This window comes from Carcharhinus amblyrhynchos, chromosome 4 (genome assembly GCF_965287045.1).
Source record: "Carcharhinus amblyrhynchos chromosome 4, sCarAmb.v2.hapA, whole genome shotgun sequence".
Lineage (NCBI taxonomy): Eukaryota > Metazoa > Chordata > Chondrichthyes > Carcharhiniformes > Carcharhinidae > Carcharhinus > Carcharhinus amblyrhynchos.
Window position 1 is genome coordinate 59,656,774 of NC_137327.1, and position 15,324 is coordinate 59,672,097.

Sequence of the window (15,324 nt, forward strand, 5' to 3'; positions counted from 1 at the left end):
GCTGCGTCTGCTCTATCAAGCAATTCCCTTCAAGATGCTTTGCAATTTCCTCCTTAATGACAGATTCTAACATTTTACCTACCACAGACGTTAAACTAACCGGCCTATAATTCCCCGCCTTTTGCCTGGCACCCTTCTTAAACAACGGCGTAACATTAGCCGTTTTCCAATCATCCGGCACTTCCCCGGAATCCAGCGACGTTTGGAAAATAACCACCAAGGCATCCACTATCACCTCCGCCATTTCTTTCAGAACCCTCGGATGCATTCCATCCGGTCCTGGGGACTTGTCCACAATCAGCCCCTCCAGTCTGTCGAGCACCGCCTTTCTAGTAACAGTAATGTCATTAAGACCCTCCAGTCCTACCACCTTTCCATCGCTAACACCCGGCAAATTATTCACGTCCTCCTCCGTGAAGACAGAAACAAAAAAGTTATTCAATACCTTAGCCATATCCCCATCCCCTACCACTAGGTCCCCTTTCTCATCCTCTAAAGGACCAACATTCACCCTAGCCAGCCTCTTCCTTTTTATATATTTATAAAAACTCTTGCTATCCTTTTTTATATTAAGCGCTAGCCCAGCTTCATAGTTTCTCCTACCCTTCCTTATCAACTTCTTTGTCAATCTTTGTTGACATTTAAACCTCTCCCAATCCTCTTCTCGCCCACTACTCTTAGCTACTCTAAATTCCTCCGCTTTTAGTTTAACACTTTCCTTCACCTCCTTTGTTATCCACGGCTTATTACCTCTCCTCCTACTATCCTTTTTGACCATCGGAATAAATTTCCGTTGAGCACCAAGAAAGATCTCCTTAAAGATCCTCCACTGCTCCTCAACAGACCCTCCCTCCAACGCGCTCTCCCAGTCCACATTCGCCAATTCTTCTCTCATCCTACCGTATTTCCCTCTATTCAAACAAAGGACGCGTGTCCGGGAACCTACTTCCTCCTCCTCCATCTGCACCAGAAACTCCACCATACAATGATCACTCTCCCCAAGAGGATCCTTCACCACAAGGTCCCTAATTCTACCCGCTTCATTACATAGCACCAGATCCAAGATAGCTCGCTCCCTCGTCGGCTCCAACACACACTGTTCGAGGAAACTATCCCGGCAGCATTCCAAGAACTCTTCCTCGAGCCCCCCACGTCCAACATGGGTCGACCAATCAATATGCAGATTGAAATCCCCCATAACTACGGCCGTCCCATTCCTGCACGCCGCACTTATTTGCGCGTTAACAGCCCGCCCCATCTCCAGATCATTATTCGGGGGCCTATAGACGACACCCACCAGCATCTTCCTCCCTTTGCTGTTCCTAATCTCCACCCACAACGATTCCACCCTCTGCTCCTTGGCTCCAATATCATCCCTTGCTACCACCGTGATGCTATCCTTAATCAGTAGAGCTACGCCCCCCCTTTTCCCTCCTGCCTATCCTTCCTAAACACTTGATAGCCCTGTACATTCAGCTCCCAGTCCCTGTCACCCTGCAGCCACGTCTCTGTAATGGCCACCAGATCGTATCCATTTGTGTCGATCTGCGCCATCAGCTCATCCACTTTATTCCGAATGCTTCGTGCATTCAGATAAAGTGCTTTCATCCCAGCCTTCACCTGGACCCTATTTGCCGCAACACCACCAACTATACTCACGCCCCCTACTCCCTCTATTATTGGGACATCCTCGGCCTCTTCCCTTACATGTACACTCTCCTTAACTTTAGACCTCGTAACATCACCCACCCTCGCACCCTCCCCCCCCAATTAGTTTAAAGCCCTGTCTACAGTCCTCTTTACTCGATTCGCCAGCACTCTGGTCCCAGCACGGTTCAGACCAACCCCGTCCTGGCCGAACAGGTCCCACCTACCCCAATACTGGTGCCAATGCCCCATAAATTCAAACCCATTCCTCCCACACCAATCCCTGAGCCACCCATTCACTTCCTTAATCCTGTCAACCCTACGCCCATCTGCACACGGTTCAGGCAGTAGCCCAGAGATAACCACCTTGTCGGTTCTACTTTTTAATTCCATTCCAAGCTTTTCATACTCCCTCCCCAGATCCTCAGTCTGCATTTTGCTTACGTCGCCGGCACCCACATGTACCACAACGACCGGATTCTCACCCTCCCACTCCAGGTTCCTCTGCAGCCCAGCTGCGACATCCCGTACCCGAGCATAAAAAAAAGGGGTAAATACAGTAAGAATTCTCACAACACCAGGTTAAAGTCCAACAGGTTTATTTGGTAGCAAAAGCCACTAGCTTTCGGAGCGCTGGCTGCCCCTTCACCAGGTGAATGGGACTTCTAATCACAAACAGGGCACATAAAGACACAAATTCAGTTTACAGAATAATGATTGGAATGTGATTCTTTACAGCTAATCAAGTCTTAAAGGTACAGACAATGTGAGTGGAGAGACCGTTAAGCACAGGTTAAAGAGATGTGTATTGTCTCCAGACAGGACAGTTAGTGAGATTTTGCAAGTCCAGGCAGGCGTGGGGGTTACAGATAGTATGACATGATCTCAAGATCCCAGTTGAGGCCGTCCTTATGTATGCGGAACTTGGCTATCAGTCTCTGCTCAGTGACTCTGCACTGTCATGTGACGTGAAGGCCACCTTGGAGAATGCTTACCCAAAGATCAGAGGCCGAATGACCGTGACCGCTAAAGTGTTCCCCAACAGGAAGAGAACAGTCTTGCCTGGTGATTCTTGAGCTGTGTTCATTCACCCATTGTCGTAGTGTCTGCATGGTCTTCCCAATGTACCATGCTTCGGGACATTCTTTCCTGCAGCATATCAGGTAGACAATGTTGGCAGAGTTGCAAGAGTATGTAACATGTATCTAGTGGATGGTGTTCTCACATGAGATGATGGCACCCATGTCGATGATCTGGCATGTCTTGCAGCGGTTGCTGTGGCAGGGTTGTGTGGTGTCCTGGACACTGTTTTCCTGAAGGCTGGGAAGTTTGCTCGTCTGAGCAGATCCTGTGCATACGGAAGGCTTGACCGTAGGGGATGGCTTCTTTAATGTGATTAGGGTGGAAGCTGGAGAAGTGGAGCATCATGAGGTTATCCATGGGCTTATGGTACAGTGAAGTGCTAAGGTGAACATCCTTAATGGAGATGTATGTATCCAAGAATGCAACCAATTCCGGAGAGCAGTCCATGGTGAGTCTGATGGTGGGATGGAATTTGTTGATGTCATCATAGAGTTGTTTCAGTGGTTGTTCACCATGAGTCCAAAGAAAGAAGATGTCATTGATGTATCTAGTGCATTGAATCGGTTGAAGGCCCTGTGCGGTGAAGAAGTCTTGTTCGAACCTGTGCATGAAGATGTTGGCATATTGAGGTGCAAATTTGGTACCTATGTCTGTCCCGTGTATCTGAATGAAGAACTGGTAGTTGAAGGTGAAGACATTGTGGTCTAGGATGAAGCGGATGAGTTATAAAATTGCATCTGGAAACTGGCAGGTGTCGGCGTTGAGTACTGAGGCAGTTGCAGCAATGCCATCGTCGTGGGGGATGCTGATGTAGAGTGCTGAGACATCCATTGTGACCAGGAGTGCTCCTGATTCAACTGCTCCATGTGTGCTGAATTTCTGTAGGAAGTCCATAGTTTTGCGACAAAAGCTGGGTGTTCTTTGTACACTGAATTTCAGGATGCCCTCAACCGAGCTGGAGATGTTCTCGCACAGAGTCTCATTGCCCGATACAGTGCGACGGCAAGGTGTCACACTCGCACCGTTAAGGACAATCACCTCAGTACTTCACTATACCACAACCCCGCGGATAACCTCACGATTCTCCACTTCTCCAGCTTCCACCCTAAACATGTTGAAAAAGCCCTCCCCTATGGACAAGCCCTCCGTACACACAGGATCTGCTCAGATGAGGATTGCAACAGACACTTTCAGACGCTGAAAGATGCCCTCATAAGAGCAGGATATGGCACTCGACTCATCGATCGACTGTTCCGACACATCACAACAAAAAACCGCACCAACCTCCTCAGAAGACAAACACGGGGCACTATGGACAGAATACCCTTCGTCATCCAGTACTTCCCTGGAGCGGAGAAGCTACGACATCTTCTCCGGAGCCTTCAGCATATCATTGATGAAGATGAACATCTCGCCAAGGCCATCCCCACACCCCCACTCCTTGCCTTCAAACAACCGCACAATCTCAAAAAGACCATTGTCCGCAGCAAACTACTCTTCAGCCTTCAGGAGAACAGTCATCACACAACCCTGCCACAGCAACCTCTGCAAGATGTGCTGGATCATCGACACAGATGCCATCATCTCCTGTGAGAACACCATCCACGGTACATACTCTTGCAACTCTGCCAACGTTATCTACCTGATTATGCTGCAGGAAAGGATGTCCTGAAGCAATGGTACATTGTGGAGACCATGCAGACACTACAACAATGGATGAATGAACACGCTGGAGAATCACCAGGCAAGACTGTTCTCTTCCTGTTGGGGACAGCGGTCCCAGGCGTTCGGCCTCTGGTCTTTGGGTAAACGTTCTCCAAGGTGGCCTTCACGATGCACGACAGCACAGAGTCACTGAGCAGAGACTGATAGCCAAGTTCTGCACACATGAGGACGGCCTTAACCAGCGTCTTGGGCTCATGTCACACTATCTGTAACCCCCATGACTTGCCTGGACTTGCAAAATCTCACTAACTAACTGTCCTGGTTTGAGACAATACACATATCTTATATCTGTGCTTAACGGTCTCTCCACTCACATTGTCTGTACCTTTTAAGATTTGATTAGCTGTAAAGAATCACATTCCAATCATTATTTGCTGATGACACCAAGATTGGTGGAATGACAAATTGTGTGGAGGGTGTGGAAAGTCTGCAGAAGGATCTAGATAGGCTGGGCGAATGGGCCAGGAACTGGCAAATGGAATTTAATGTTAGCAAGTGTGAAGTTGTCCACTTTGGTAGGAAAAATGGTAGGAAGGACTATTACTTACATGGCGAAAAACTGCAGCATGCGACGGTGCAGAGGGACCTCGGGGTCCTTGTGCATGAGTTGCAAAAACCCAGCCCACGGGTGGTCAGGAAGGCGAATGGGATGCTGGCCTTCATAGCGAGGGGGATTGAATATAAGAGTAGGGAGGTCTTGCTGCAACTGTACAGGCCACTGGTGAGGCCGCAGCTGGAGTACTGTGTGCAGTTTTGGTCGCCGCACTTACGCAAGGATATTTTGGCCTTGGAGGGAGTGCAGAGGAGGTTTACTAGGCTGATACCGGAGTTGAGGGGGTTGAACTATGAGGAGAGGCTGAATAAACTGGGCTTGTACTCGTTAGAGTTTCGAAGAATGAGGGGAGATCTCATTGAGACATATAAGGTGATGAATGGGATGGATAGGATAGAGGTGGAGAGGGTCTTCCTGCTCAGAAAAGACAGTAGGACTAGAGGGCACAGCCTCAAGATAAAGTGGGGGGCAGTTTAGAACGGAGTTGAGGAGGAACTTCTTCACTCAAAGGGTGGTGAATCTCTGGAATTCTCTGCCCGTTGAGGTGGTGGAGGCTGCCTCGCTAAATATATTTAAGACGCGGGTTGATAGGTTTTTGATAGGCAAGGGGATTAAGGGTTATGGGGAGAGGGCGGGAATGTGGAACTGAGCCATGAGAGATCAGCCATGATCTTATTGAATGGCGGGGCAAGCTCGAGGGGATAGATGGCCTACTCCTGCTCCTATTTCTTATGTTCTTATTATTCTGTAAATTGAGTTTGTGTCTTTTTATATGCCTTGTTTGCGAGCAGAACTCCCACTCACCTAGTGAAGGGGCAGCCAGTGCTCCAAAAGCTAGTGGCTTTTGCTACCAAATAAACCTGTTGGAGTTTAACCTGGTGTTGTGAGACTTCCTACTCTGTGTAAATTGGTCCAGTCATCTCTGCTGTGAAATTGAGCATCACGTGCAGATAGGAGTGGCATCCCTCATTCAATCTCCCTTCTATCCTTCTGCTTTTCTTCTCCCCTGTCACTTGACTTTCACCCATCCCGATCCTGTCCTGACCCTGTGTCACTCTTTCTCCCCGCCTTCATCTCCCATCTTCCTATCATTAATCCTCCTGGATCCCCTTCCCCCATCCACCATAGTTCCTCACAATCCTCTTGCCCCCCTTCCCCCACCCGATCCCCCCCTCCTCCCTGATTCGTCTGCTTCCCCACCACTCTGGTTCCTGTCCTTCCCCTTTCCCCTGGCTCCTCTCTTTCCTTTGTGTTTCAGTCCGCTTCCCTTCCCGCTCCCTGTTGTTCCCTCATGTCCCTGACCCCTTTTCCTTTTTCATTCCCTTTCAACTTTTATAAGTTGAAAGTACAACCAATCCTCGATCTAATCTCAGACATGAAGTCTCTCAGATGAGCTCTACAGACAATATGAATCAGCAGGAGGCATTGCTTCAGCAGAGTGTCAAAAGTTTCACATTCTATTTTTTTCTCCTGTACTTCATTTCACGCTGAGTTGTAACATTTTGCCAGAATGCTTAAATTCACGAGTAATTTGTAAAAGCATTTTAATGTGTAACTTATTGCAGGTACAACTAGGTATCCGAATTCTTTGAATGCTCTGTTCCAGTTAATGAATTCAGTTTATTATGTTTACAGAGTACACTCTGTGCCTGCACTGTCATTTGCTATGTAGGTGGTAGTGGAGGTTTATGTTGGGTTGAAGTGCACGGTGGCTGATTACAGCACTGGTCATATTGGTATTAGCATGTGTAGGAGTGGGGGTATAAGCGCAATACCACCCTCACCGCCACCTTCTACTGAATATACTCATTACTCTGCAAATCTTTTATGATCTGTAGTTTACATCCTTGATCTCATCCCACCAAGACCCCACTCCTACCTACTTCTGTAACTTCATCCAACTACATAACTCTGATATCTGTGTTCCTCCAGTTCCAACTGGTTGTGCATCCTTCACTCCATTATTGGCAGTCATTGTGGAACTGAGCCACTTCAGATCAGCTATGATCTTATTGAATGGCGGGGCAGGCTCGAAGGGCTAGATGGCCTACTCCTGCTCCTATTTCTTATGTTCTTATGTTCTTGCATCATGTCTTCAGCTGCTTTAGGTTCCTTGGTTCTGGCATTCATAAGAACATAAGAAATAGGAGCAGGAGTAGGCCATCCAGCCCTTCGAGCCTGCCCCACCATTCAATAAGATCATGGCTGATCTGTCCTGTCTCAGTTCCACATTCCCGCCCTCTCCCCATAACCCTTAATCCCCTCGCTTATCAAAAACCCATCAACCCTCATCTTAAAAATATTTAGCGAGGCAGCCTCCACCACCTCAACGGGCAGAGAATTCCAGAGATTCACCACCCTTTGAGTGAAGAAGTTCCTCCTCAACTCCGTTCTAAACCGCCCCCCCTTGATCTTGAGGCTGTGCCCCCTAGTCCTACTATCCTTTCTGAGCGGGAAGAGTCTCTCCACCTCTATCCTATCCATCCCATTCATCATCTTATACGTCTCAATGAGATCTCCCCTCATTCTTCTAAACTCTAACGAGTACAAGCCTAGTTTATTCAGCCTCTCCTCATAGCTCAACCCCCTCAACTCCGGTATCAGCCTAGTAAACCTCCTCTGCACTCCCTCCAAGGCCAAAATATCCTTGCGTAAGTACGGCGACCAAAACTGCACACGGTACTCCAGCTGCGGCCTCACCAATGCCCTATACAGCTGCAGCAAGACCTCCCTACTTTTATATTCAATCCCCCTCGCTATGAAGGCCAGCATCCCATTAGCCTTCCTGACCACCTGCAGGCTGGGTTTTTGCGACTCATGCACAAGGACCCCGAGGTCCCTCTGCACCGTCGCCTGCTGCAGTTTTTCGCCCCGTAAGTAATAGTTCTTCCTACCATTATTCCTGCCAAAGTGGACCACCTCGCACTTGCCAACATTAAATTCCATTTGCCATTTCCTGGCCCATTCACCCAGCCTATTTAGATCCTTCCCTCCCTAACTCTTTCCACCTCTTGCTCCTCCTTTAATATCTACTCCTTTGACTATATTTTTACTTAGCCACCTGTTCTAATATTTGGTGTCATATTTTGTCTGGTAATACTCCTTTGAAATATCTTGAAATGATATGCGGCATTGGAAGGGCCGTGTAAATGTAAGTTGTTATATGGGTCACACAGTTTGAACCCAAGCTGTACTGTAACTTTCCTTTAACATCTCCCTCATTTCCTATTCTCAGGCAGCTGTGCCTCCTGTTAAATGCTGAGAACATCTTTCATTCCATGGCTGAAATCCTCCATCGGGAAGAAGACCTCAAGTTTGCTTCCACCATGGTCCAAACTCTCAACTCCATTCTTTTGACATCAACAGAACTCTTCCAGCTACGGAACCAGCTGAAGGATCTGCGTACAACGGTGAGGAGCATATCTCAGTGTCCATGAATCCAGCCCAAGTGGACGGGTAGATGGGATTTGGTTAGTGTTAGTGTGTTGATCAAGACAGCTGTGGAAATGTTAGTCCACACAGAATGTTGAGTTTTAGCTTTGAGTCATAGTGTGAGTGAGTTGGTAAGTCCAAGCTCAGAGATCAGTGTTTAAAGCTACAATTGTTGCCCCCTAAGTGTTTTGTCTCTAAACACATTAATCTCACTGACTGCCATTTCTGGCCATGTCCTATGGTGTAGCTCAATGTCTGAGCCTGTGGTGAGTTTCCTTTCCCATGTCTGCCCTGTTCCCAGGATCCCTGAAGGACTCCGCGTCTTCCAACAGCTGCCGAGATTCTGACCCCGACCCCTCGAGTTTTCATCGACCAAAGACGTGTTTACTCTCGTGCTGTCTCCCATCTAGCCTTTTGCGTGTTGGAACAGATTTGACTCAGGAAGAAACTTTAATTTTGGGTGAATTTTCATTTTGACTGTTGGGCAGTAGTGGATCCTGTATCCATTTTACAACCTGACTGATTCCATCAGGGATATCAGGCACGTTTTAAAATGGGCAGCCCATCCCCTGCTGATCATTCTCCGTACCCAGAAAGTGTGGAAATATATTTCTGTTTTATTGCATGGTCCATGGTAAGATTCTGTCCATTAGCTTTGAAATTGCATAACAAGTTAGACCTGTTATTTATATCAGGAGTATTCAAAAAATGTATTAGCCTTGCTGAGTTTCCCAGAAATAGTACAAAATGATAACATTTTAATACTAGCTTAATTTGAAGTACAGTGACTTCATATGTAGATTTATGAATACAACCTATTTTACGTTAGGCCCATCGCACTTGTACCATCTCTGGCTGAATTATCCATTTAATCCCATTCCTCGTGTACTCTTGTTTTTCTGTGATATTTACAAACTTGCTTTTTAAGAACAGCAACTCTAGATTGAAAATGCAAATGACTTATTCTCCTAACCTGCCCCTTCATTCTTTTGGGGATGGTGGTAAATTTCCGCCCTGTAGTTATTAATTCACTGAGTAATTGAAATAACTTTCTTAGTTTGCCCTTAGAATCTTCAGCACTACTATCGTATCTCCTCATGGCCTTTAATGTTTAGATGAAAAGAGGAAAACTTTCTCCAGTACTTCCTCCTAACTAAGCCCTCTCCAGCAGATTCTCTTCTTAAGATAGTTTGCAGATCCTTTGGTAAGAGCCCTAACACACTGCTTGGGATGGTAGCTGCTGCACACGGGCAAGCAGCTTGGAAAATTCTGGATTTTGTGATGTTTAGTTTGTAATCCCTGCAAGTGCAGGAAAATTTATTTCACTGATCTCTTGAATTCTAAGCGTAACTTATCCAGTCCAATATTCCCATTATAATTCTTAGTATCCAGGTACCAAGTGCAAAGAGCTGATGTTTGTGTACACTGACACAAGAGACAATCATTTGAGAAGGAGACCAGACATTTCTTAAATGAATAGTGTCGTTATCTTCTCTCAGTTGAGCTGGAGGGTGGCCCTATATCAATCTGAGAGACTGCGCAAAGCAATAAGTCAGCCTCACCCAGCAAACAAAAGTTAGTGACCATTGGTGCCTATGGCGATCATTTTCTTTCCCCTCCATACAATGATGATCAATTTGATTTGTATGTAAGGGTTAAATTTCTCCTAAAGAGTAAGAAGACCATCGCCAATCAGCAATCCATCTTTACAACAGATGGTGCTGTGATGTTGGATTTAATGAGTAGGCTTCTTTTGTCCTATGTTCCGAGGGCTTCAGAGAGGTTCTAAATGATTCTGCTGCGCACCACAGTTTGAAGCCATTGCTTGAAGGGGGGGTTAGGTATTGTTTGTTGATTGTTTTTAAATATTATTTCCATGCGTTTATTGCCTGCAGGAAAGCTGCAATCTGTTCTGTGGCTTGTATCGTTCCTGGTGCCATAACCCTGTCGCCACAGTCTCTCTCTGCTTCCTCACGCAGAACTACAAACATGCCTATGATCTCATTCAGAAGTTGTATCCTTTTGTTCTAACTTGTGAGTTGGATAGCTCTGTTATCTTTTCAATAGCTTGGAGCAGTCAGCAGCATTTGTGCCTAGGTGGTCAAAAGGTTCTGGAGGTTGAGTCGGGTTCAGGCGATTACATGATTACCTATTTGACACTATTACATGAAGAGTGCTTTCGATGAGATATTAACTGGGTTTAAGGTGAACATTATAAGGATTCCATGGAACTGTGCAGAGGGCAGGGAGTTGTCTTGGTGTCTTGCCCAATCTTCTTTTCCTAACCTTAACTACCAACAAAGAGCAACAATAGAAGTTGCTGAAAATACTCAGCAGAGTGGAGAGAAAAACAAAGTTCACGTTTCAGGTCAAGGAACCGGAATAGAGACAGCATAGGTTTTGTGCAAGGGATGGGTGGGACAAGAATAAGGAAAGCCTGTGATAGGATGGGATACAGGGGAAATGAATGACACAAGTTAGTTTTCCAGGGCAAAGGGAATGGGGCAGGAACATAAACAAAATATGTGCGGAGAGCAGGTGTGTTGCTGATCAAAAGCAAGAGAAAAGAAAAAAACTACAGCTTGCAAAGAAAAGGAAACAAAATGGGATTACTATCTGGAATTGTTGAACTTCGTGTTGAGTCCAGAAGGCCTTATGATGCCTAATTGAAAGATGAGATGCAATTCCTCAAACTTGTGTTGAGCTACATTGGAACAGTGCAGCACACTGAAGACAGATGTCAGCATGAGAGCAAGGTGGAAAATTAAAATGGCAGGCCACCAAAAGCTCAGGGTCATACTGCAGACTTGCATTATATGCATTTTGTCTCCTCTGTAGAGGGGCTGCACTGTAAGCAGCAAATATCATAGACTAGATTGAAAAAAGTATATGTAAATCGCAGTTTCATCTGGAAGGAATGTTCTGGGGCTTTTGTCAGTGAGAGTAGAAGAGGTAACTGGGTAGGTGATAGATGCTATGTGTTTGCATGGAAAGATGCTGTAGGCAGGAATGGGGTATTGAGGGTAATTGGGGAATGGCCCATGATATAGGGAGGGAACATTCCCTTCAGAATGCTTGGAGCAGAGTAGAAGTTATATTTTACTGGTGGTGGCAGATAATGATCCCTTGAGTACAGAGAATGATGGGGTGCAAGGTCAGAAAAGGGGAACTGAATCATTGTGCTGGAAGGGAGACAGAGGAGTGAGAGCAGAAGAATGGGGAATAGGATGGACATGATCGAGGCACTGACAACCACAGCAGAGGTGATTTCTGATTTCCAACATCCACAATATTCTGCTTCTTAAAAAAAATAAAGACTTGATTACCCACCCACTCTGCATGTGGACTGTTCCTGACACAGAATAGTTGACATGTTTAGCTACATAAATTGCAACATTTCAAAGAAATACAGTTTGTTTAATGTGCAGTATATTGCGATAATCATGACAAATTTGCAACGCAGAAACAGGCCATTGGTGCTGATATTTATACTTTACGTGAGTTTCCTCCTTACTTTATTTCATCCTATTAACAACATATATTTCTCTTGTTTTGTACTTCTCTAACTTCCCCTTCAATGCCATTTGCTTCTACCCAGCTTATTGTTCCACAATCTCACCATTCTCTGAGTAAAGAAGATTCTTTTTATTTTATTAGATTCATCAGGAACTAACTTAATATTTATCACTCCCTGGTATTAGTCACCCAAATAACTGGAAACATCTTTCTTGTGTCTACCCTATCATGATTTTAAATTTCCATCAGGTTACCCCTCAATCTTCTAGTCTCAGCTTGTTCAATCTTTGCTGATTGTTATAACCTCTCAGTTTGGATATCCTTTAAATTTTGATCTGATGTATTGTATCAATGCAGTAGTCTTGTTATAAATGAACAGGATTGCAGCTTTGATGATCTGAGTGTGTGTTTCTGAAGGTGCACCCCACGAGCTGTGTGCAGAATTTCATGCTGGCACTTTCACATTGAGTGGTCATTGATGGGAATCCAAATGCTGCCAACATCTCACGATCACTGGATGTCCCTGCCTACAATGGTGTCCACTTTGCAAACCTTCCAAAGGTAAGAAAAAGGGCAGTGACTCTTTTGGCAGCTGTTAAGTCTCCTTTTTCAAGTATTCTACAGTCTGTATAGTGAAGGCACTGCTTATAATACAGTACAGATCCCAACATACTATCAGAGATGTGCTAATAGGCATTATTATGAATGCACATGATTACTGCCAGGAGTTGAGTGTACATTGGAAGATAAGTGAGCAGCTTACCTATCTTACCTGGGACAGGTATGCTTCTGATTATGACATAGGGTTTTGGTCTTTAATAAACATAGGGGTATTTACAATTGCATTGACAACATCACAACATATGACAACTGGACCAGGTATTACTCAGTATGTGGTTTCAACAGTTTACACGTCTAAATAGAGGGTAGTTGAGTGCAGGTCATCTCTGAGCAGGTGATCTGAGGAGTTGTGTCTGACATAGGTGTAATGCTGATGTCCCTAACTTGTTTGAAATACTTTTTCAGTTTGCCTAAGAATTAGATTGGACAAGATCCCATGAGAAGGCAGCTTTTAAACAGTATGGAGGCTGAGATGTAACATTTTCCAGGACACTTGATACTTCACTAAGACACACCTCCCATCCAAGTATTGCTTTTGAAAGTAAATACTTGGGCTTTTTGAGGCACTTTGAATAACTGTCACTTCTAAAAATTCATTGTCTCACTCCTCGGCCCTGGTCTTGAAATTGTGCAGACTATGCATCTTTCCACTCTCGCCTCAAGGCCAGACAAGACCAGAATTGGCAGAAGAATGTGTCACAGATTCCTCTGCAAGGCCAAATAGAAAAACATTAGCACCAGCAGCTGCTCTGTGTGTATTTTATCTCTTCCATTTATAGGTAAAAGACTAATGTGAAAATACCACAACTTCATTCACTCAGACGTTTATTAGCTTTAGACAAAGCACTTTGTCTTTTATTTTCTTTTTGATCTCACGGCCTATATGTTGGAGCTCTGTAGTTTCAATCTCTGAGCACTGCCTGTGTTGAGTGAGCTAGAGGAGTCCTGCAGGATTTAATTTGCCTTAGATTGGGGAGGAGGGCAAATCAACCAGGTTCCTGCCTCTGGTTAACATCGAATAACAATTCCCCACCCCACTCACCTGCTGGAAAACTGATGAGTGAAGCAGGGTCTGTGGAAAATTGGGTTCAATTTCCCCCTTGGTTGAATAGCCTACCATAATTCACACGCAGGAGGACAATAGGCACTGAATAGGGTATCAATGGAATTGTACTTAGTGGGAAATGTGCATCGTCAGGGGAGGAGGCAGAAAATTGTGAATATTGGGGATAGGGAATGTAAGAACATAAGAAATAGGAGCAGGAGTAGGCCATCTAGCCCTTCGAGCCTGCCCCACCATTCAATGAGATCATGGCTGATCTGAAGTGGATCAGTTCCACTTTCCCGCTTTCTCCCCATAACCCTTAATTCCCCTGTCTATCAGAAACCTTTCTAACCGTGACTTAAATATATTTAGTGAGGTAGCCTCCACCACTTCAACGGGCAGGGAATGCCAGAGATTCCCCACCCTTTGAATGAAGAAGTTCCTCCTCAACTCTGATCTAAACTGCCCCCCCTTATCTTGAGGCTGTGCCCTCTAGTCCTGCTATGCTTTCTAAACGGGAAGAATCTCTCTACCTCTATCCTATCCACCCCCTTCATTATCTTATACGTCTCTATAAGATCCTCCCTCATCCTTCAAAACTCCAACAAGTACAGACCCAGTCTATTTAGTCTCTCTTCATAGTCCAACCCCCTCATCTCCGGTATAAGCCTAGTGAACCTCCTCTGCACTCCCTCCAAGGCCAGTATATCCTTCCGCGAGTGCAGTGACCAAAACTGCACATGGTACTCCAGCTGCGGCCTCACCAGTACCCTGTACAGTTGCAGCAAGACCTGCCTGCTTTTATATTCTATCCCCCTCGCTATAAAAGCCAACATTCCATTAGCCTTCTTGATCACCTGCAGACTGGGTTTTTGCGACTCACGCACAAGGACCCCCAGGTATCTCTGCACCGTAGCATGCTGCAGCATTTCGCCTTTTAAATAATAATCCCTCCCACTATTATTTCTGCCAAAGTGGATAACCTCATACTTGCTAACATTATGCTCCATCTGCCAGGTCCTCGCCCACTCGCTCAGCCTATCCAGATCTCTCTGCAGACTTTCCACACCCTCCACGCAATTTGCTTTTCCACTCATCTTCGTGTCATCAGCAAGAATGTGTGAGAATACCAGGTATCTTGAGTGACTGTTTACTGTTGATAACATTACTTCAGGGCTGGGAGTTGGAATACATGTTATCTCTGCCCTATGTCACATTGAACACTTAATTGCAACTCCAAAATGTGCATTTTATTAACAAGCTGTATTTCTGGCTTTTTTGAGATTTATTGGTTTGATTTGGTGCCTGTGTAAAGGTTACTCTTCAGTTGCTTATGCAGCAACTTTTAGAGTCACGTGAACATCCAAATTTGGAGCAGGAATAGGCCATTTGGCCACTCTGCTGTGCAATTTGATGAGACCATAGCTGCTCTAATGGTGGTCTCTGCTTTCCAGCCTATCCCCTATACAAGGATTGACCAACCATTCTAGTTGGGAGTGTCTGTGTCTCCATTTTTTCTCACTCAAAGGAAGGATGAGTAAATTTCAGTAAGGTAAGATATAAGATTTGGCACAACATTAAACATGAAAGTTTAAAAATCATTGTCAAAGCAATATACTGATACATTTTCCTAAAGACTAATTAATAAAAAATGATTGCGAAGCAGCAGATTTAATCAATAAAACCTTTCTTGCCTTTTTGC

The 15,324-nt window shown here is 45.2% G+C and overlaps 1 protein-coding gene across 1 annotated transcript in view; it reads left to right on the forward strand.

Annotated features, from left to right (window-relative positions):
* Positions 1 to 15,324, forward strand: part of vac14 (vac14 homolog (S. cerevisiae)) — a 347,166-nt gene that overhangs the window by 248,296 nt on the left and 83,546 nt on the right. Inside the window, exons 16-17 of the mRNA XM_080187225.1 lie at positions 8,244 to 8,418; positions 10,336 to 10,454. Of these exons, the coding sequence (XP_080043351.1) occupies positions 8,244 to 8,418; positions 10,336 to 10,454 (294 nt within the window). The remainder of the gene's footprint in view (positions 1 to 8,243; positions 8,419 to 10,335; positions 10,455 to 15,324) is intronic.